The sequence below is a fragment of the Cherax quadricarinatus genome, chromosome 1 (genome assembly GCF_038502225.1).
Source record: "Cherax quadricarinatus isolate ZL_2023a chromosome 1, ASM3850222v1, whole genome shotgun sequence".
Lineage (NCBI taxonomy): Eukaryota > Metazoa > Arthropoda > Malacostraca > Decapoda > Parastacidae > Cherax > Cherax quadricarinatus.
Genome location: NC_091292.1, coordinates 7,494,408 through 7,518,458, shown reverse-complemented (window position 1 = coordinate 7,518,458; position 24,051 = coordinate 7,494,408). Strand labels below are relative to the sequence as shown.

The 24,051-nt window shown below is 38.0% G+C and overlaps 1 protein-coding gene across 3 annotated transcripts in view; it reads left to right on the top strand.

Moving 5' to 3' along the window:
- LOC128690930 (uncharacterized) overlaps positions 1-24,051 on the top strand; it is a 112,535-nt gene that overhangs the window by 61,430 nt on the left and 27,054 nt on the right. For 2 of the 3 annotated variants that reach the window (XM_070091542.1, XM_070091497.1), the window contains one exon: positions 2,617-2,781. In XM_070091542.1, the coding sequence (XP_069947643.1) occupies positions 2,617-2,781 (165 nt within the window). Of the gene's footprint in view, positions 1-2,616; positions 2,782-18,079; positions 23,558-24,051 lie in introns of those variants that run through there. The other variant, XM_070091582.1, reaches the window with a different exon arrangement.

The following is a 24,051-nucleotide window of genomic DNA, read 5'->3' as shown; positions in this document are numbered from 1 at the left end:
TCAATCCTCTTCACCCTTTCAATTTCTGTACCTCAAATACACTGTTTAATATTCACACTGCACATTGCTCTTAAACGTGAGATCTCTACTGCCTCTTGCCCCCCTCCTTTTACCGTTTCAAAACCCATTCCTTGCCCATATAAAAGTGTTGGTACCACTAAATTCTGGTACAATACACTCTTTTTTGCCTTTGTATACCTCAGCACTGCCTACCTTTACCTCCCATTTTTTTTTTCTATTTATCTTGTACAATAGACCGTTGTTTAATAACCCTTTCAGGGTCAGCAGGCCCTCTCCCAAACTTGTTCTTAGGGTCAGAAAATTTTTAAAAGAAAAAATACATTATTTTTTCTTATGAAATGATAGAGAATCTTTTCCTGGTCATAATGACACCAAAAGTATGAAATTTGATGTAAAACTTACGGAATTATGCTCACATGAAGTTAGCGGTCTCGACGATGTTTATGCATCGGCGATTTCGCCCACTTTGAGCCTTATTTTCGGCCAATTCCGATGTACCAGTTGGCAAAAATAATACCTATTTTGCTAGAGCTCCATTTTTTTCTATCGAATGAGTACAAGAAACCACCCATTTACCGATTTCAACTATCCAATAAAGTGGTCAGAAATTGGCAATTTTGCCAATTTCACACAAATTTCAAAAGATGCCAATTTCCAAATAGGGTCCAGAATAAACAAGACAGACATTCCTGGCACTAAAATAACATTTCTTCTGTTCATTACTCACATCCCTTGGTGTCTGTTACATTTCTTTTGCTTTCCTCTTTGAATTTTTATTCTTACAAAAAACAGAAGATTTATGTTGTGCAGACTACTGCATTAGTGTAGAAATGGTATAAATAATATCAGCGCACTTGTGGAAGAACATTAGACTCGCCAGTTGACTTGTATTGGACGCATGGCATGATTTGTTTACCTTTGAACTTTGGCAAAAATCGAACATTTCTGCTACTTTAAGCTCAATTTCAAGGTACTTTTCATTGTGAAACCAATCAGAATCATCTCAATTTCCATAATATGTCTTTCATTCTATAAAATGAAACCAGGAAAACTAGAATACAACCATAAATAGCATACGAAAATACACTGCCGATTCGCCGTTTTAAACCAAAAACACAGTTGGAGTTTTTTTTTCTCATGCACTGTGTGCTGCAGGATTTTTTTTATACTGCACACACTGACCACATAGACCCATTCTTTCATATGTAGGCCTACCAGCTTTCTCTCGCTAGATTTGAAGGCACTAGAATTTATGCGTACTAGTACAGCACCAACCCTGGCATGCAAACCGTACTAGTATGGCACCAACCCTGAAAGGGTTAACACGGTAGTTATGTTTCTGAAAACGCCATGTTAGACAAAACCGTGTTAGACGAACTGAAGAACTTGTGGGGAAAAATAGGGTTACATTCTTGGGAGCCCCCAAAAAGCCAAACAACTTTTTTTTAGACCTCCAGATCTTACAAAATAAAAGTGAATATGTAACTGCAGTGCATTGTTGTGATATATTACTGCTTAAGACTACAAATTCAATAGAAATACTATAATAGTATTTCTTACCTTAAATTGTGGATAATGGCGTTTGTTGATTGTGAAGAGTTGATATGGATGGTGTCGCCCTACTGGGCTGAGGTGGATGGTTGTTGGTTGTCCGCAGAAGTGGATGGTAGAGGTTCTGGTACTGAAGTCAGTGGTTGTATTGGAGTGTGCATGAAGTCAGTAAGTTATTCAGTCAAGTCAGTGTGTCATTCAGTTAGGACAGTAAGTCATTGAGTCAAGTCATTGAGTCAAGTCAGTAAGTAAAGTCAGTTCCATGATTGCTTGGCAGATTTAACATATAGCAGTGAAAATAAGAAAATATGTATGTAAATAAGCACATCGAGCTTCCTGATTATCGTCGTCCTACACGCGTATGAACTGAACTGAAGGCTGGGAGGGTGGTGTGGGTGGCTGAGGGAGGCAGGGGATGGCATGGCAGTAGGTCTCCCCAGTTGACACAGTGGTGTAACCCACAGACCATCCTGCATGGCAGCGCTCAAAATTTTTTCCCTCCTGCAACAGTGTTAAACTAATTTTATGAAGTGTTAAACGAAAATATGCCGCAATTCTTCAATTGTGCTATATCCAAAACGTGCAAGACAAAACAGTGTTAAACAACAGTCTACTGTATTTCAAAGATGCATCCGCTAAAATGTCCACTTGTAAATATCTAAATGGATCCACTTCGCCCATACCCCTTCCATCCAATCTAATATTCAATCTGTCATTGCCTAGACTCTATCGCCTTCATCAGCTTGCTGTTTTTCTATATTCACTTAAAATTTCCTACTTTGTTGTTTCCTCCCAAACTTTGTTAATTGTTGTTGATTGTCAGCTCCATGGCCTTGTATTGGCCCTGGCCTTCTAAACTGGAATATATTACATGTATAATAATTATTGGGAAACACATAGGAGAGTAAAGTGTATAATGAATGTAAGTAGCTGTTTACAAGATTTACCTAAAATGTTGCATATTCATGCTGCAGAAAGAGAAGACAAAGTTTATAAAATGCATTTTTCCCTTCATAAATTAGTAAATTTACATATTGTTTACAGTGGTGACATGGTGAAGATATCCATGGACACATTTGTGAAGCGATTTCAGCCAGATCGATATGAGCTTTGGCTGGCTGGCAAAGACATAGGCCCTCACCCAGAAGACCCCACTCGATCTTCTGCTGCTGCTCAGCCTTCCATAAATGATGTGCTTTGCAACAAAAAGTGAGTATCACTTTTTAATTATTTTATAAGAATGGCATTTGTAGGCAGTACACAAACTGGGTGGAATTTTTTGTTCCCTCTGTAATAATTTTTAAATTAATGGAACTAATAGCTTTCAAAACTCCACCGTGCAATGTCTTGACACAAATTACCTCGCTAGCATAAGGGCTGTACTCTAGATTGCATGCCATTGCTATTTTTTCTAATCATACTGATAAATTATGACAAATATTTGTAGCCCAAGATAATTGTTAAAAATGCTTTTAATAACTCAACTTATTAATTAGGAAAAGCAAAATTAATTGATTTGATCTTCAGATGTTTAGCTTAATTATTTAATCATTTTTAACAGCAAAATGTGTAAAAATTGACTTGTGTGGAGTCTATACATGGGTTGTCTTCAAATTTTGTTGGCAGTATTTAGTAGGACTGGTGAAGAATGTAGGTGTGCTTTTATTCAGTAAATTACATGTGCAGTTTTCTAACATCTTTTTATAAACGGCATGTCTGTGAGGTACTGAGAAGCTATTGGGAATATAACAAGTTATTTTTGATGTCACTGGAACATGTGTACAAGTATAACCAATATACACAGTGGAACCTCTCTTTACGAGTTGAATCCGTTCCGTGACCTTGCTCGTATCCCGATTTGCTCGTATGCCGAGTCAATTTTCCTCATGTAAGTTAATTGAAATGCAATTAATCCGTTTCGACTCTCAGGAGGCATGACAAAATACTTCAATATTTCTCTAATATCAATTCTATGGCTTATTTATCTATCAAAATTCATCTAATATGACATAGTAAACAATATAAATAACACAGAAACCTGATATACACTCTACAATGAATAAAATGTCATTGTGACAGGTGGATGCGGCCATAACTGCTCCCACATTGTTGTGGTATTTACTGCTATCTAGTGACAGCCTTTTGAAGCTGTCTAGTATTATAGCACATTATTATTATAAGTGTATTATTATTATTATATGTATATTATTATTATATTATTATTATATGTATATTATGACGGCCGACTTGTTGAAAAAAAAAAAAAAAAATATTACTATTATTATATTATTATTAGTATTATTATTTATTAGTATGTACATATTCTTATAATTTATACTATTGTATTACGTATCTTCTTTCAACACATCGGCCGTATCCCACCGAGGCGGGGTGGCCCAAAAAGAAAAACGAAAGTTTTGTAATTTTGTAATTTATACAGGAGAAGGGGTTACTAGCCCCTTGCTCCCGGCATTTTAGTCGCCTCTTACAACACGCATGGCTTACGGAGGAAGAATTCTGTTCCACCTCCCCATGGAGATGAGAGGAAATGAACAAGAACTAGAAGAGAGGGAGAATACTTCCCGGTAAAAGTAGGTCTTAGACAGGGATGTGTAATGTCTAATGTCACCATGGTTGTTTAATATATTTATAGATGGGGTTGTAAAAGAAGTAAATGCTAGGGTGTTCGGGAGAGGGGTGGGATTAAATTATGGGGAATCAAATTCAAAATGGGAATTGACACAGTTACTTTTTGCTGATGATACTGTGCTTATGGGAGATTCTAAAGAAAAATTGCAAAGGTTAGTGGATGAGTTTGAGAAGGTGTGTAAAGGTAGAAAGTTGAAAGTGAACATAGAAAAGAATAAGGTGATGAGGGTATCAAATGATTTAGATAAAGAAAAATTTGCATATCAAATTGGGGAGGAGGAGTATGGAAGAAGTGAATGTTCTCAGATACTTGGGAGTTGACGTGTCGGCGGATGGATTTATGAAGGATGAGGTTAATCATAGAATTGATGAGGGAAAAAAGGTGAGTGGTGCATTGAGGTATATGTGGAGTCAAAAAATGTTATCTATGGAGGCAAAGAATGGAATGTATGAAAGTATAGTAGTACCAACACACTTATATGGATGTGAAGCTTGGGTGGTAAATGCAGCAGCGAGGAGACTGTTGGAGGCAGTGGAGATGTCCTGTCTAAGGGCAATGTGTGGTGTAAATATGCAGAAAATTCGGAGTGTGGAAATTAGGAGAAGGTGTGGAGTTAATAAAAGCATTAGTCAGAGGGCAGAAGAGGGGTTGTTGAGATGGTTTGGTCATTTAGAGAGAATGGATCAAAGTAGAATGACATGGAAAGCATATAAATCTATGGGGAAGGAAAGAGGGGTAGGGGTTGTCCTCGAAAGGGTTGGAAAGAGGGGGTAAAGGAGGTTTTGTGGGCGAGGGGCTTGGACTTCCAGCAAGTGTGCATGAGCGTGTTAGGTAGGAGTGAATGGAGACGAATGATACTTGGGACCTGACGATCTGTTGGAGTGTGAGCAGGGTAATATTTAGTGAAGGGATTCAGGGAAACCGGTTATTTTCATATAGTCGGACTTGAGTCCTGGAAATGGGAAGTACAATGCCTGCACTTTAAAGGAGGGGTTTGGGATATTGGCAGTTTGGAGGGATATGTTGTGTATCTTTATACGTATATGCTTCTAAGCTGTTGTATTCTGAGCACCTCGGCAAAAGCAGTGATAAGGTGCGAGTGTGGTGAAAGTGTTGAATGATGATGAAAGTATTTTCTTTTTGGGGATTTTCTTTCTTTTTTGGGTCACCCTGCCTTGGTGGGAGATGACCGACTTGTTGGGGGAAAAAAAAAAAAAAAAAAAAAAGAACTAGAAAGAAAATAGAAGAAAACCCAGAGGGGTGTGTATATATATGCTTGTACATGAATGTGTAGCGTGACCTAAGTGTAAGTAGAAGTAGCAAGATGTACCTGAAATCTTGCATGTTTATGAGACAGAAAAAAAGGACACCAGCAATCCTACCATCATGTAAAACAAATACAGGCTTTCGTTTTACACTCGCTTGGCAGGACGTTAGTACCTCCCTGGGCGGTTGCTGTCTACCAACCCACTACCTAGTATATTACATATATTATTATATAATTATTATGTGTTGTTATTATTATTTATTAGTAGCTACGTATTCTTATAATAATACTCTTGCTTACCATTTGGAATTTTTATTCACACAAAAAAATAGATTTACTGTTATGCAGACTACTGCATTATTGTAATATGTAATTGTATAAATGATGTCAACCCATTCATGACTGCGTATTGGAATGCCCATTCGGACAGGTATTGGAATGTTGCCAAAGAATCGAACATTTGTGCTGCTTTGAGCTCGGTTTCAAGGTACTTTTCATCATGAAACCAATCAAAATCACATCTGTTTCTGTAATGTGCAGTGAGGAGAAGGCTGGAGGCAGTGGAGATGTCATGTCTGAGGGCAATGTGTGGTGTGAATATAATGCAGAGAATTCGTAGTTTGGAAGTTAGGAGGAGGTGCGGGTTTGCCAAAATTGTTCTCCAGAGAGCTGAGGAAGGGTTGTTGAGGTGGTTTGGACATGTAGAGAGAAATAGAACAAAACAGAATGACTTCAAGAGTGTATAAATCTGTAGTGGAGGGAAGGTGGGGTAGAGGTCGGCCTAGGAAAGGTTGGAGGGAGGGGGTAAAGGTTTTGTGTCAGAGAGACTTGGACTTCGAGCAAGCATGCGTGAGTGTATTTGATAGGATTGAATGGAGACAAATGGTTTTTAATACTTGCTGTTGGAGTGTGAGCAAAGTAACATTTATGAAGGGATTCAGCAAAACCGGCAGGCTGGACTTGAGTCCTGGAGATGGGAAGAACAGTGTCTGCAGTCTGAAGGAGGGTTGCAGTTTTATAAACTGTAGTGTAACGCACCCCTCTGGCAAGACAGTGATGGAGTGAATGATGATAGTTTCTTTTTTTGGGCCACCCTGCCTTGGTGGGAATTGGCCGATGTGTTAATAATAATGAAAAAATTCTGTAATGTATCTTCCATTCTATCAAATGAGACCAAAAGCATGAGAATACAACAAAAAAAAACCATAGGAAAGTATACCACTAAAGGGTGGCTAATGGCTGAGAAGTGAACTCCGTTATTTATGGTCCGATTTATTTCAATTATGGTGTATGTTAAGAGGCATCTTTCCATCATACATTGCCCAAGTTTCAATAAGGTAGTCCAGCACACAACTGAGATCCAATTCCCTAGATCAAGTGGAAGAGCCCATCGCCAGCGTCAAGGAACCTCCCTTGAGGCCTGCTTGCTATCATCATGTAAAATGAATGCAGGCTTCAGTTTCACACTCACATGGCAGTACGGTAGTACCTCCCTGGGCGGTTGCTGTCTGCCAACCTACTACCTAGTAATTTTGTAACTGGTTGTTTAAAAATGAATTGCCCTTTTATGTACCTGGTTCATACAAAGTACAGTTGACCGTCAATTAACACGAGTTACTTTCTCGAAAATTGCAGGTAAATAAAAGAATTGTGTAGAATGAACTGAAGAACATGTGGGAAAATAGGGTTATGTTCATTGGACTCTTCCCCTCCAGAGAAAATGCAAAAATTTTTTTGAAGCTCTGTAATTCGTTAAGATTTGAATGCAGTATAATCATATTGCATTCCTTTTATTATAGTTGTTACTTGTTGATTCAGAAATGTGTGGAGTGTTTATGTAACCTACAATACCTGTATAACATATGACAGTCAGTTCCACAGCTATCAGGTCCCACAACTCGCCTGCCACCACCACAGCTATAATTACCTACCAACATCAGTAAAAGTACCATATGACATTTTTCAGAACTTAGTGCTAGCTGCCCAGGCAACTTTTGTTCCGAGTAGGTAAATTAGATCTAACAGAAATGATCTCAAATGGATAAACAATAGATTAAAACATCTCATTGGTCAAAAGTCATATATAGGCATATCAAAAGAGGGGATGGGTAGTTAAGAAATCAGTATATTCATTTAAAGTGAGAAATTAAAAAAGGAATAAGAAAAGCAAAAAGGAATTATGAGGCTAAAGTCACAAGGGATTCGAAGACTAACCCAAAAGTGTTCTTTCAGGTATATAGAAGTAAGATTAGGACAAGATAGGCCCACTTAAGAGTAACTCGGGTCAGATCACTTACAGTGATAAGGAAATGTGTGAACTTTTCAACACTTACTTCCTCTGTTTTTACTCAGGAAGATACTAACGAAATTCCAGAAATAATAAATTATGTAGAACAGGACGATAATAAACTATGCACGATTGGGGTAACAAGTGACATGGTCCTCGGACAAATAGAGAAATTGAAACCTAAAAAATCCCCAGGCCCTGATGAACTGTTAGGAAGGTTTTTAAGGGAATGTGAAGAGGAACTTAGCATACCTTTGACTAATCTTTTCAATATATCACTACAAACTGGCATAGTGCCAGACAAGTGGAAAATGGCTTATGTAATACCTATTTATAAGGCAGGTGACAGGTCCTTAGCTTCAAACTATAGACCAATAAGCCTTAACTCCATAGTGGGAAAATTTATGAAATCAATAATTGCCAAGGCAATTTGTAGCCATCTTGAAAGGCACAAATTGATTAATGAATCTCAGCACAGTTTTACAAAGTGACGTTCCTGTCTTACAAATTTACTAAATTTTTTCACTAAGGTATCTGAGGAGGTAGATCATGGTATTGAATATGATATTGTGTATATGGACTTTAGTAAGCAAGAGAAACTGTTTCCTGGGTAGAGGCATAGTTGACAAATAGGCAGCAGAGTTTGCATAAATGGGGAGAAATCAGAATGGGGGCACATCACAAGTGGTGTTCCACAGGGTCAGTGTTGGGCCCCTTGTTGTTCACAATTTACATAAACGACATAGATGAGGGAATAAATAGCGACATAGCAAATTTGCTGATGACACCAAAATAGGCCGTCCAGTTCATTCTAATGAGGGCACTAGAGCACTCCAGGATGCAGGACTGATGTATTGGTTGGAGAAGTGGCAGATGCAGTTTAATATAGACAAATGCAAAGTTCTAAATGTTGGACAGGAAAATAACCATGCCACATATAAACTAAATAATGTAGATCTTAATATTACTGATTGTGAAAAGGATTTAGGAGTTCTGGTTAGCAGTAATCTGAAACTAAGACAACAGTGCATAAGTGTTGTCAATAAAGCTGGCAGAATCCTTGGCTTCATATCAAGAAGTATAAATAATAAATTCCTCAGGTTGTTCTTCAGCTCTATAAAACTTTGATAGGTCTCATTTAGATTATGCTGCACAGTTCTTGTCACTGTATTACAGAATGGATATAAATTCACTGGAAAATGTACAAAGGAGGATGACAAAGTTGATCCCATGTATCAGACTAAGGGCCCTGAATCTGCACTCTCTAGAAAGGCATAGAATTAGGGGGTTTGGGATATTGGCAGTTTGGAGGGATATATTGTTTATTTTTATATGTATGTACAGTGGACCCCCGCATAACGATGGCATCACATAGCGATTTTTCCGCATACCGATTACTTTTATCGCAAAATTTTTGCCGCGCATACCGATTAAAAACCCGCTTACCGATTTTCGTCCGAGACGCGTCCAATGTGCCCTCAGCCAGCCTCACATGTGCCGGCCGTCCCATTGTTTACCAGCCAGCCTCCGCGGTAACATCCAAGCATACACTCGGAATATTTCGTATTATTACAGTGTTTTCGGTGCTGTTTCTGGAAAATAAGTGACCATGGGCCCCAAGAAAGCTTCTAGTGCCAACCCTGTGGTAAAAAGGGTGAGAATTAGTATGGAAATTAAGAAAGATTTTGAAGGGTTTGGGGCTAACCCTGAGAAGCCTATGCCAGTTGTGGAATCCATTGTGCCTACTTCAAAGATTAAGGAAATGTGTGCACAGTGGGTTGAACTGCAAACCTTTATAGATGAAAATCACCCTGACACAGCTGTTGCAAGCCGTGCTGGTGACTATTTCAATGACAATGTTGTGGCCCATTTTAGACAAATCGTAAAGGAACGGGAGGTACAGAGCTCTATGGACAGATTTGTTGTGCGACAGAGGTCCAGTGACTCTCAAGCTGGTCCTAGTGGCATTAAAAGAAGAAGGGAAGTAACCCCGGAAAAGGACTTGCTACCTCAAGTCGTAATGGAAGGGGATTCCCCTTCTAAACAGTAAGAAGATAATGCTCTCCCCTCCTCCCATCCCATCAATCATCACCAGATCTTCAATAAAAGTAAGTGTCATTTAATTGTGCATGCCTTTTTCAGTTTGTGTGTATTAAAATTAACATTTCATGCGGTAAAAAAAAATTTTTTTCATACTTTTGGGCGTCTTGCACGGATTAATTTGATTTCCATTATTTCTTATGGGGAAAATTCATTCGCATAACGATTATTTCGCATAACGATGAGCCCTCTTGCACGGATTAAAATCGTTAACCGGGGGTCCACTGTACTTCTAAACTGTTGTATTCTGGGCACCTCTGCAAAAACAGTGATTGTGTGAGTGAGGCGAGTGTGTTGAATGATGATGAAAGTATTTTCTTTTTGGAGATTTTCTTTGTTTTTGGGTCACCCGGCCTCGGTGGGAAACGGGTGACTTGTTAAAAAAAAAAAGATTGAGGTGTATAAATAGAAAACAGGAATAAATAAAAGGGATGTAAATAGCATGCTAAAAATATCTAGCCTAGACAGGACTCACAGCAATGGCTTTAAGTTGGAAAAATTCCAGATTCAGGAAGGATATAGGAAAGCACTGGTTTGGTAATAAGAGTTGTGGATGAGTGGAACAAACTCCTGAGTACCGTCATAGAAGCTAAGACTTGTAGTTTTAAAAATAGGTTAGATAAATACATGAGTGGGTGTGAGTTGGACATGACTAGCTTGTGCTACTAGGTCAAATTCCATGCTCCTAAAGTGAATGTGACCTAACCTGAATAGGTTAGGGCATTGGCTTAAGCCAGTAAGAAAATTGGACCTGCCTCGCATGGGCTAGTAGGCCTGCTGCTGTGTTCCTTTCTTGTGTTCTTATATATTATCACCCTTAAGCCAAGATTTCTTTTTAAATTAATATGCTTGGTGTAATAACCCCCATAATATGAGTGCAAACTATTGCAGAAAATACTAAAGAGTGATCAAAATAACAACATAAGCCTTTTCAAGTTATCACCCTGCCCTATTGTTAATGAAGAATTGAGACACTTATGCAACACATGGGAATCTTTATTGAAGAAACGTTTCGCCACACAGTGGCTTCATCAGTCCAATACATAGTAGAAATGGGTAAGGAGAGTAGAAGTTTTGAGGTAATCAGTCCCTCAACCTGGAATCGATGTGTTGCATAAGTGTCTCAATTCTTAAACTTGTCGGTTTTCAAAACCATTCATCACATCTGTCAGACACTGCAACATCATGGGATCTTGGTACAAAGACTTCAACGCTTGCCCAACCTTTGGACGACGACCTACTTACACTAGTGGCAGGTCCCACTGTGATCCCGCCGCCTCCTGCTTGGACTCATCTCACCGCAGTATATAAGCCACCTCTCTGGCCCTGTGCAGCACTTCCTACAAGAGTGATGGACTGAACACATCGATTCCAGGTTGAGGGACTGATTACCTCAAAACTTCTACTCTCCTTACCCATTTCTACTTTGTATTGGACTGATGAAGCCACTGTGTGGCGAAACGTTTCTTCAATAAAGATTCCCATGTGTTGCATAAGTGTCTCAATTCTTCAACTTGTCGGTTTTCAAAACCATTCATCACACCTGTTGTTAATGTTGGGGCTTAACGGTTGTAGTGGACCAAGAGTCTGTGTCTTGCTGCTGCTGTTATTGTTAGGTTTACAGGTTGTGATGGACCAAGGGGCTCTTGGTCACTGCAGTGAAATTAGTTATTAGAATGCTTTTGCAAATACAATCTTAATTTGTTAATTTTATTTAAATTTAAAATTTAAATGGGGTATCAAATGATTTAGATAATGAAAAATTGGATATCAGACTGGAGGGAGGGAGTATGCAAGAAGTGAATGTATTCAGATACTTGGAAGTAGACTTGTCAGTGATTGGGTTTATGAAGGATGAGGTAAGGCGAAGGTAAAAACGTGGGTCGTGCATTGAGGTATCTGTGGAAACAAAGAACATTATCTGTGTAGGCAAAGAAGTATAGTGTATGAGAGTATGGTGATAGAACACACTTGTATGGGTGTGAAGCATAAGTTGTGAAAGTTTTGGCAAGGAGGAGGCTGGAGGCAGTAGAGATGTCATGTCTAACGGCAGTGTGTGGCAGAAATGTTATGCAGAGAATTTATAGTGTGGAAATTAGAAGGAGGTTTGGAGTTACTAAAAGTGTTATTCAGAGGGCTGAAGAGGGGTTTTTGAGGTGGTTTGGTCACTTAGAGAGGATGGAGCAAAATAGGATGACTTGGAGGACGTATAAATCTGTGATGAAGGGGAGAAGGGGTAGGGGTCATCCTAGGAAAGGATAAGAGGTTTTGTGTGCAAGGGGCTTGGACATACAGCAAGCATGTGTGAGCGTGTTTGATAGTGGATTGAGACGAATGTTTTTTTGGGACCTGACAAGCTGTTGGAATATGAGCAGGGTAATATTTTGTGAAGGGATTCAGGGAAACAGGTTAGCTTGACTTGAATCCTGGAGGTGGGAAGTACAATGCCTGCACTTTAAAGGAGGGGTTTGGGATATTGGCTGTTTGGAGTGACATCTAAACTGTTGTATCTGAGCTCCTCTGCAAAGACAGTGATTGTGTGAATGATGGTGAAAGTGTTTTTCTATTTGGGTCGCCCTGCCTCAGTGGGAGACGGCTGACATGTTGGATAAAAAAGAAAATTTACTCTGTGCTAAATGATAAATATGGCATGCATATTGAAAATTATTTTTTTATTTTATTATCACACTGGCCGATTCCCACCAAGGCAGGGTGGCCCGAAAAAGAAAAACTTTCACCATCATTCACTCCATCACTGTCTTGCCAGAAGGGTGCTTTACACTACAGTTTTTAAACTGCAACATTAACACCCCTCCTTGCTGTTACTAAAAAGTGTCAATAGATAATTTGTTAATCGACAGTCTGCTGTACAGTGGACCCCTGGTTTTCAGCTGGTGTGAAAATCGCACAGTTCTGATTTTGAGCACTGTTTTCGGCGAAATTTCCACCCAGGTTTTGTGCGTCGGCTTGGAAATCAATGGTACCAGACGCGTCCGCCTGGGTCGCTCATACGTTCGTGACTTGCTCTTGGGCACATTAAATGTCTTATTTAATGTTAATATATCCATGGGGAAGTGGAATAAGAATCTTTCCTCCGTAAAAGTCAACTAAAATGCCGGGAACAATGGGCTAGTAACCCATTTTCCTGTAAAGATTACTAAAAAGAATAAGAAGAAGAAAATTGTCAAAGTGGGAAGTCTGAATGTGCGTGGATGTTGTGCAAATGATAAGAAAGAGATGATTGTGGATGTTATGAATGAGAAGAAACTGGATGTCCTGGCTTTAAGTGAAACAAAGCTGAAGGGGGTGGGAGAGTTTCAATGGAGAGGAATAAATGGGATTAGGTCAGGGGTTTCAAATAGTTAGAGCTAAAGAAGGAGTAGCAATAATGTTGAAGGATAAGCTATGGCAGGAAAAGAGGGACTACAAATGTATAAATTCAAGGATTATGTGGAGTAAAATAAAGATTGGATGTGAAAAGTGGGTTATAGTAAGCGTGTATGCACCTGGAGAAGAGAGAAGTGTAGAGGAGAGAGATTCTGGGAAATGTTGAGTGAATGCGTGGGGAGTTTTGAATCAAGTGTGAGAGAAATGGTGGTTGGAGATTTCAATGCTAAAGTGGGTAAAAATGTTATGGAGGGAGTAGTAGGTAAATTTGGGGTGCCAGGGGTAAATGTTGAAGGGGAGCCTTTAATTGAGCTATGTGTAGAAAGAAATTTGGTAATAAGTAATACATATTTTATGAAAAAGAGGATAAATAAATATACAAGGTATGATGTAGCACGTAATGAAAGTAGTTTGTTAGATTATGTATTGGTGGATAGAAGGTTGATGGGTAGGCTCCAGGATGTACATGTTTATAGAGGGGCAACTGATATATCGGATCATTATTTAGTTGTAGCTACAGTTAGAGTAAGAGGTAGATGGGAAAAGAGGAAGGTGGCAACAACAAGTAAGAGGGAGGTGAAAGTGTATAAACTAAGGGAGGAGGAAGTTCGGGCGAGATATAAGCGACTATTGGCAGAAAGGTGGGCTAGTGCAAAGATGAGTAGTGGGGGGGTTGAAGAGGGTTGGAATAGTTTTAAAAATGCAGTATTAGAATGTGGGGCAGAAGTTTGTGGTTATAGGAGGGTGGGGGCAGGAGGAAAGAGGAGTGATTGGTGGAATGATGAAGTAAAGGGTGTGATAAAAGAGAAAAAGGTAGCTTATGAGAGGTTTTTACAAAGCTGAAGTGTTATAAGAAGAGCAGAGTATATGGACAGTAAAAGAAAGGTGAAGAGAGTGGTGAGAGAGTGCAAAAGGAGAGCAGATGAAAGAGTGGGAGAGGCACTGTCAAGAAATTTTAATGAAAATAAGAAAAAATTTTGGAGTGAGTTAAACAAGTTAAGAAAGCCTAGGGAAAGTATGGATTTGTCAGTTAAAAACAGAGTAGGGGAGTTAGTAGATGGGGAGAGGGAGGTATTAGGTAGATGGCGAGAATATTTTGAGGAACTTTTAAATGTTGAAGAAAGGGAGGCGGTAATTTCATGCACTGGCCAGGGAGGTATACCATCTTTTAGGAGTGAAGAAGAGCAGAATGTAAGTGTGGTGGAGGTATGTGAGGCATTACATAGAATGAAAGGGGGTAAAGCAGCTGGAACTGATGGGATCATGGCAGAAATGTTAAAAGCAGGGGGGGATATAGTGTTGGAGTGGTTGGTACTTTTGTTTAATAAATGTATGAAAGAGGAGAAGGTACCTAGGGATTGGCAGAGAGCATGTATAGTCCCTTTATATAAAGGGAAAGGGGACAAAAGAGATTGTAAAAATTATAGAGGAATAAGTTTACTGAGTATACCAGGAAAAGTATACGGTAGGGTTATAATTGAAAGAATTAGAGGTAAGACAGAATGTAGGATTGCAGATGAGCAGGGAGGCTTCAGAGTGGGTAGGGGATGTGTAGATCAAGTGTTTACATTGAAGCATATATGTGAACAGTATTTAGATAAGGTAGGGAAGTTTTTATTGCATTTATGGATTTAGAAAAGGCATATGATAGAGTGGATAGAGGAGCAATGTGGCAGATGTTGCAAGTATATGGGATAGGTGGTAAGTTACTAAAAGCTGTGAAGAGCTTTTATGAGGATAGTGAGGCTCAGGTTAGGGTGTGTAGAAGAGAGGGAGAATACTTCCCGGTAAAAGTAGGTCTTAGACAGGGATGTGTAATGTCACCATGGTTGTTTAATATATTTATAGATGGGGTTGTAAAAGAAGTAAATGCTAGGGTGTTTGGGAGAGGGGTGGGATTAAATTATGGGGAATCAAATTCAAAATGGGAATTGACAGTTACTTTTTGCTGATGATACTGTGCTTATGGGAGATTCTAAAGAAAAATTGCAAAGGTTAGTAGATGAGTTTGAGAATGTGTGTAAAGGTAGAAAGTTGAAAGTGAACATAGAAAAGAGTAAGGTGATGAGGGTATCAAATGATTTAGATAAAGAAAAATTGGATATCAAATTGGGGAGGAGGAGTATGGAAGAAGTGAATGTTTTCAGATACTTGGGAGTTGACGTGTCGGCGGATGGATTTATGAAGGATGAGGTTAATCATAGAATTGATGAGGGAAAAAAGGTGAGTGGTGCGTTGAGGTATATGTGGAGTCAAAAAACGTTATCTATCGAGGTAAAGAAGGGAATGTATGAAAGTATAGTAGTACCAACACTCTTATATGGATGTGAAGCTTGGGTAGTAAATGCAGCAGCGAGGAGACGGTTGGAGGCAGTGGAGATGTCCTGTCTAAGGGCAATGTGTAGTGTAAATATTATGCAGAAAATTCGGAGTGTGGAAATTAGGAGAAGGTGTGGAGTTAATAAAAGCATTAGTTAGAGGGCAGAAGAGGGGTTGTTGAGGTGGTTTGGTCATTTAGAGAGAATGGATCAAAATAGAATGACATGGAAAGCATATAAATCTATAGAGGAAGGAAGGAGGGGTAGGGGTCATCCTCGAAAGGGTTGGAAAGAGGGGGTAAAGGAGGTTTTGTGGGCGAGGGGCTTGGACTTCCAGCAAGCGTGCATGAGCGTGTTAGATAGGAGTGAATGGAGACGAATGATACTTGTAACCTGACGATCTGTTGGAGTGTGAGCAGGGTAATATTTAGTGAAGGGATTCAGGGAAACCGGTTATTTTCATATAGTTGGACTTGAGTCCTGGAAATGGGAAGTACAATGCCTGCACTTTAAAGGAGGGGTTTGGGATATTGGCAGTTTGGAGGGATATGTTGTGTATCTTTATATGTATATGCTTCTAAACTGTTGTATTCTGAGCACCTCTGCAAAAGCAGTGATAATGTGTGAGTGTGGTGAAAGTGTTGAATGATGATGAAAGTATTTTCTTTTTGGGGATTTTCTTTCTTTTTGGGGTCACCCTGCCTCGGTGGGAGACGGCCGACTTGTTGAAAAAAAAAAAAAAATAGAAATTTTCATTAATCCATCTTTATTTTCTTCAAAATCGTATTATAAGAAAAACATTACAGTACATAGGATATGAACAAGCAGTGTTTATATGCTATCGAGGGGTGGGGTCAGGTGGAGGGTAAACATTACGTTTTCCCTGGTCCAGCTTCAGAGAAAGCGTGTATGACTCTGTGTTGGTCCAGTAATTGCTCTTAATAGTACATGAGGCTTTTGTTTGCAATTCTCGGCATGAATTATTCATTACTTCTCCCTTTGTTTATGATGGCATCTAAAGGTAGTTGTTAGAAACAATTAAACTTGGTGAACATGGTATGTCGATGGTAATAATATGGCTGTAGGCCGCAGTGTATGTTGCCGGTAGGTATACGCCTGGGATGTAGTCCCTCTGGGACTACAAATAAATACTGCTCATCAACAAGTCTTCAATATGTAAAGGTATGTAATGTTCATTTATCATTAAAATTAGTCATTTATATTTATTTCTCATTGTTTTCTGTATGTAAAACTATAGTTACTCTCTATAAAATGAATTGTTTTTGTTGATATTTTTGGGTGTCTGGAACGGATTAATTGGATTTACATTATTTCTTATGGGAAATATTACTTTGGTTTTCGGCCAATTCAGATTTAGGCCAGCCTTCTGGAATGGATTAATTATAAAACCAGGGGTTTACTGTATCTTGCAAAATCTGTAACCAGTCCTACATAGGAAAATGGGTAGAAATCTAATCATTAGTATAAGTGAATGGCTGTTGTAGTGTTTACTTGAACCCTTTCTGTATGATCAACCCAGTGGGGGTGGGTTTTCTTAACTTTGAGAGATTTGCCAAGAGCAACACTGCTGCTAGCTGTGTTGGTTCAGGTTATTAAAACAGCTGAGAAAGGTTGAAAATCCTGTTAATTTGCGCAAAACAGCAGTCTGTGCGAGTATTCAAATTGATTTTCTGTTTTTATGCTTGTGGGTAAATGATTCAAATTTGAAATGAAAACGAGTGTGCAGATCAGAAAGATTAGTTAATGATTAGGTAGCCTAAGCCTACCAAGTTTGTTTTTGTGTGTGTGTATGTTGTTTTCTTGTATGTTTTGTGTGTTTGATTCATAGTTTAATTGTTGGTAGAATTAATGAGAATGTGTGGCCCTTAAGTATCAGTTTTTAATTTGTTTTTAATCAGATATTTTCATGGAAATTTCATGAATAGGTGAATAAACAAGGAAAGTAAAAGGAAACAAAGTATGCATTTTCTTTGTCAATGTTAGGTTTGCCTGTAAACTAGATTTGAAGATGAAATTAGTGGAGGCAGAGTTTAGACAATAAATTCACTGAAGATATTTTGATGAAGAGATTAGGGTGCCCTAGGCTAGATCCAGTAGGGAAACACTCACAGCTTGCTAAAATTTATCTGATGTACTGTATATTGGTACATGCATTTATTACAACTGAATGATGTCAACTTGTTCATGTAGTATTTTGAAAATGCCTTTTATTAGTGTAATATCTTGGGCTACAAATGCTTTTTAACCCTTTGCTCTTGTCCCAAAAGCTATTTGTATTAATGCTTGCATGATTCAATCTTGAAATATATCTTTGCTTGGCATTTGCTTGCTTATTTGCTAAAAAATATAATTTAATATAGACATCTTCATTACCTAATGACTATTTTCCATTTGCTGCTTGCTCTCTTCTTTTTATTTTCTTATTTGGCTTTGTCTTGTAGCTTATGCATGCTCTAGCTAATAGTGGTCCCCTTCAGGCACAGTTGTAAGTGTTGGAGCCGCAGAATGTACAGCCATGGAGGGAAGATAGAGCAGCTGATTGATTGCTGCCGAGAATCGAAGTGGCTCAATGATCTTGAAGCTGTGGCTTGTGGGCTGGATGAAGTAGCCACGCTCCATCTCTCCCTACCCCCTGCTCTCTCTCTCCGACCAATCTCTCCCACCCCAATAGTTCCTCCTGTCCCTGCCTACCTGCCATTTACCCTGTATCAGGAAGAAACACCTAAGCCAGATAAGGTGGCTCACAGCTTTCCCACATTCTATCCTACTCCTTCACCATCTCTAGGTCCCAGACCACTAATTGGTTATCATTGTTCAATGTGCAATGAACTTGTTGATAAAAGAGCATTTATCCAGCATATGAAGGACCATGCCAAAAATAAAGTGCCTACTAAACATTATTGTTCTCTGTGTGATAAGTATTACTCATCTTGTAATAATTTAGGCAAGCATTTCAAGAAGCTACATCCAGATAAAATGGTTCCTAAATCAGTAGAGCCTCGGTTGGAACTTTCGGAGCTTCCTCAGCCCTCTCCCTTGAGTGATTATGGAACTCTTAGCCCAGCATCTCTATCAGAGCCTGAGTCTCCCTCCTCACCATCCACTCTTCTTTTGCCTTCAGACTCTGAGTCTAGTAATGCTAGGATCCCCTCTCTGCACACTGATTTCTCAGCATTAGCAGGAAATACTTTAGTTGCCAAACAGAATAATCTCAAAAAGAAAGGCATTTTACAGAAAGGAAATATTAGTGCGCACTCAAAATTTGAAGCTATAGATCCAGAAATGCTTGCTCTAGCAGAGTCATGCATACAACCCTCTTTTAGTGGGTCAGTGATCACAGCATCCTGTGATCCAGAACTTGGTACATGCGTATCTATTGTAGATGACAGAGTCCATGGAGACACAAACTTCAGTTCGGAAAACCACACTGTTCATTTAACAGTACCATGTAATAAAGTATTAGGTAAAGATTTTGTTTGTTTAATCCCATCCCATAGTAAGAAAGTAGACCCAGCAGCTGTGCTGTGTCCTTTAAACCATCCATACAATGAGACTGTAAACCCAGATGAACATTCATTTTGTTCAACTCCACCACATAGGACAAGGTCAGATCATATACTTTGCTTAACCCCACTGCATAACAAAGCAGTACATGAAGATCAGTTAGCTCAATTAACCCCATTGTGCAGACAGCTTACAAGCTCAGAAGATCATTTGCTCTGTATAACCCCATCTCATAGCAAACTTGCAAACTCTGATAATTTAGTTAATGTAACCCCACTACAGAGCAAAACTATTGATTTGTCTGCAACTTGTGAAGAGTATAGTTATCAAGAACCACTTGATTTGAGTTGTTCGAGTTTTCCCATAAATGCTATGGAGGATATTGAAGGTGACATAATTGAGCCTTATGATGAGATTGATAAAGAATGTTTTTTAATTCATTCAGAAGCAAATAAGATGGAAAAAAATTCTGAGACTGATAAAGCAGTAGTGGCTAGTAAAAAGTATAATTTTGCTTCTAAACAGTCCTTACAAAGTGTTAGTGATGCAGTAATAGAAATTAAAGAGTTACCAAATAAGAAAATGAGAATTGAGTCTGTGAATATTAAAGAAAATATTTTGCAAGATACGGAAATAACCAAAAAATCTTTAAATAAACTAGAAAATGATTGGAAGGTACCATCACTAATAGAAATTTATAGAGATCTACTTTTTGAAGTAAATGAAGAATATTTTGGTGTTAAAAATGAATTATCCTGTAGGAAAGTAACTTGTGATGGAGTCATGTGTGAAACACATGAGCATTATACTTACACAACACTTGCCACCCCTCCAAATGATAAAAGTGACTGGGACAAATATTTTGACCACGAGTGTGATGGACAGGTTTGTGCTCTTTGTGGAATGTTTTGGAAATACCTAAAATCAAGACATTATGAAGATGAAACCGACACTGATTCTGTTGATATGGACTTAGCATCTGTGTGTTCCTCAAACACAGATACAGCTACAGAAAATGAAATGATTCATCTTTCTGATGGTGAAATGGAAGAGCAGAATAATTATGTTTCTCACTATGATGCTGCAAATTTTAACAATACTCCCCAAGAATTTCATTGTGCATCACCTGGTGTGACACGCTTCAGATTTCGTAAGCAAATGCCACAAACATTTCACTATCAACCAAAGTCTTTTCCTTTAAAGAGAAAGAAATCCATGCTTCATAAAAAGAGGAAGATACATACTAGAGTTTCCTTAAAGGACAGAAATCAAGATAAAGCAACAGAATTGTGTTTAGGGTCAGAGGTCTGTATAGGTTGTGCTGAAATAAATCCCCTTACATTTTGGCCTGGCTGTTGGCCTATGATGGTAATGCCACAACATTTTGGCCAGTTTATGAATCCTGAATCTAAAAAGTTTTTTAAAATTGACAAGGCATCATTTCCTTCCTGGTAGGTAGTAATGGACCTGAATTGTTAATCATCTGAATATAACTGGGTGCAAGACAAAGGTACAAAATTGGAAATGCTGATAAAGCATAAAAACCTCAAATGGCCAGATTTTCAAAGATTGACATACGCAAGTGATATCTGAGATTCATTATAGAGGTTATCCACTTTGAAATTTGTTTTCAAATATTGTAAGTGTGTTTTTGTTACTCAAATTTTCATATCCTGTCTAGCCTTCCATTTTATACATTTGTGATTTTTAGACAAAATTTGTATCAACTTGATGAACAAAAATATTTAGTTATATGAAAGAATGATGTAACTTTAATTCTTTTCTTAATTAATGTTGTGTCCAGTTGCAATATTAGTGATCTGGGAACTCATGAAAGATGGACAAATTATTGATCATTCTCTTCCTTACCTTCTCTTTGTAAACTCAAAATTTCAGTGGAGCTTCTAAACTTTTTTTTTTTTCTATCCTACAACTGTACTAACACTAAATTATTATTTTTTAAGTTTCTTCATTTCTTGTCAATCTTTTGTTCACATTTGTGATTTGTTTTTACAAAAAGTGCCTTATTTAGCCCTTTATTTCTTCATTGGTCTTGTAGCATATTATATATATAAATATATATTCAGCAAATCAATCCATTGCTCATTCCAATTTTGATTTTTCTTGAATCCCTTACATATTTAAGTGCCCCTATCTGGCATTAAGGTGTACCTAGGTTTCAATGGTTTCATTCCCCTTCCTCCTCCCTCATGTGTTCATCAAACATTGATCACTTCAGTTGAGCCCAAGTTCCCTCCATGGCTGATATGAGGCATACTCTTTGCCACATTAATCCTAAACTGATGTAGCTTCTTGAGTGCCATCTAGCTCACATGTATTGCTGATCTGACTTTTGGATTTGAGTACAGTATTCAGTTACTGCTATTAATTGCTGTTATTATTTATTTTTATTTGTATAGTTAATATTACATTTAGGAGTGTGTTTATTTTTATGTGTGTGTGTGTGTGTGTGTGTGTGTGTGTGTGTGTGTGTGTGTGTGTGTGTGTATGTGTATGTATGTGTGTTGTATTAGCTGCAAGACTGCAGGATCACTTGGCTGCAGTTTGGTTATTTTTAAGTATGAAGCTTATTCCTGTGTTACTTCATACATTTCTTTGAACTCTTGAGTTGTGAAGTCTCTGTTGACATGGTTGCAGAATTTACAGTATTGTATTTTTTTTCCGCTTTATATTACTTTTGAAAATCGTGTATACCTGCATTTTTTATTCAACATTGATTTAAAAGTTAAACATGATTTGTGTTCATTCAACACTGATGTTACTACATTCATAATGTGTATTATTTTTGCTTTTATATTGAATTGCAAAGAAGTGCTGTGTTCTTGATATCTTCAGTGGCATCTTATGTTAATGGTGTCATCCTCATTTTGACACTAATTAGTCTGTGATAATAAATTTTAAGCCCTTGGTTATTCTTACTAAAGTTGACCTTTCCTTTAGTATTCCTAGTATTAAAAAGTTTTTTTATATTTATTATTTAAGGTTCCTAGAGGTATATTTAATTTTACAAAATAGATAACATCCATTCAATTGCTGAAATATATTGTAATTATTTGGATTTATTTTTTTTTTGATGGTAATTTGCAAATTTGTTTGTGCACTCTGTAAGTTATTTTGTTAGTTTGCTGATCAAGTTAAAACAAGCCTGATTCTTCACTGGCCTAACTGAAAGACCAGCCAAGGAGTTTATAGAAAGTATTGTATTTACGCTTGCATTTATCATTAGTACCTGGTCGTGTATACTGCAATTAAATGCTAATGATTGAAAATGGCATTTAGTTAGTGTACCTTGTCTCTTGTACAAATGGCATTGAGTAACAGTACTTTGTGTCTTGTACTATGATTCAATACTAATGATGCAGCTAGTGAATAGCTGTAATACCTGGCCTTCTTTACTGTGATTTATTGTTATTAATGTTCTTCACAATCTTCCAGAGCTGTCTTGTTACTAAAAAAATTATAATAGTTTTTTTTTTATATATAATTAGCCTTCCTAGCTTGTCATAACTTTTATCATACCGAATTTTTGCCTTTGGTAACTTGCTAAAATTGCCCTTTGAATTTTTCATTGGTTCATAGTCAGTTTTTAATTTGATTAAATTTAAATGTTTCTCAGTGCTTTTTAGTGATCTGCCTGAAACTGTATGCTTCAAGTGGTGAAGTATATATTAAATGGGTAATTTTATTGCTGTAATCTGTAATTTTGGGACATTGATGCCTTCAGTTGGTAGGTCTTGTTAAGTCAGAGGAATTAAACAAATAGACCAAAGAATTAATTTGTTTTAATAAATTTAGTAAACCCAGCATCAATCTTTAGTCCCAGGGAAAGTTGGTTGATAAACAAGTTAGTCTATTTGCCATTTACACAGTAGCAAGTATTCCATGCATACATCACCCCAGTGAGGTAATTGCTTTCTCTGAATTGTTTGTACTTTTGCCAAAATAAATATACACGAGTTAATTAGTTGTTGCTTATGTTTGTACACCCAAAAGGGCACATTACAAGTGCATATACATATGCATGCTCAGAGTTCACAATCTCCCTAGATATGTTTGAGACTCTTAACTCTTTCACTATCGGTGCCGTATTAGTACGGCTTACGAACCAGTGTTGGTGCCATATTAATACACCAAAATTCTAGCAGCTTCAAATCTAGCAGGAGAAAGCTGGTAGACCTACATGTGAGAGAATGGGTCTGCATGGTCACTGTGCGCAGTATAAAAAAAAAAATCCTACAGCACGTAGTGCATAATGAGAAAAAACAAATCTGATTGCTTGTTTTTGGTTTAAAACGCTGACTTTCAGGTGCATTTTTGTACAGTATTTATGGTTGTATTTTTGTTTTCTTGGTCTCATTTGATAGAATGGAAGATATGTTACAAAAATAGAGATGATTTTGATTGGTTTCACAATGAAAGGTACCTTGAAATTGAGCTCAAATTAGCGGAAATACAAAAAACGTTATCTATGGAGGTAAAGAAGGGAATGTATGAAAGTATAGTAGTACCAACACTCTTATATGGATGTGAAGCTTGGGTGGTAAATGCAGCAGCGAGGAGACGGTTGGAGGCAGTGGAGATGTCCTGTCTAAGGGCAATGTGTGGTGTAAATATTATGCAGAAAATTCGGAGTGTGGAAATTAGGAGAAGGTGTGGAGTTAATAAAAGCATTAGTCAGAGGGCAGAAGAGGGGTTGTTGAGGTGGTTTGGTCATTTAGAGAGAATGGATCAAAGTAGAATGACATGGAAAGCATATAAATCTATAGGGGAAGGAAAGAGGGGTAGGGGTCGTCCTCAGAAGGGTTGGAAAGAGGGGGTAAAGGAGGTTTTGTGGGTGAGGGGCTTGGACTTCCAGCAAGAGTGCATGAGCGTGTTAGATAGGAGTGAATGGAGACGAATGATACTTGGGACCTGACGATCTGTT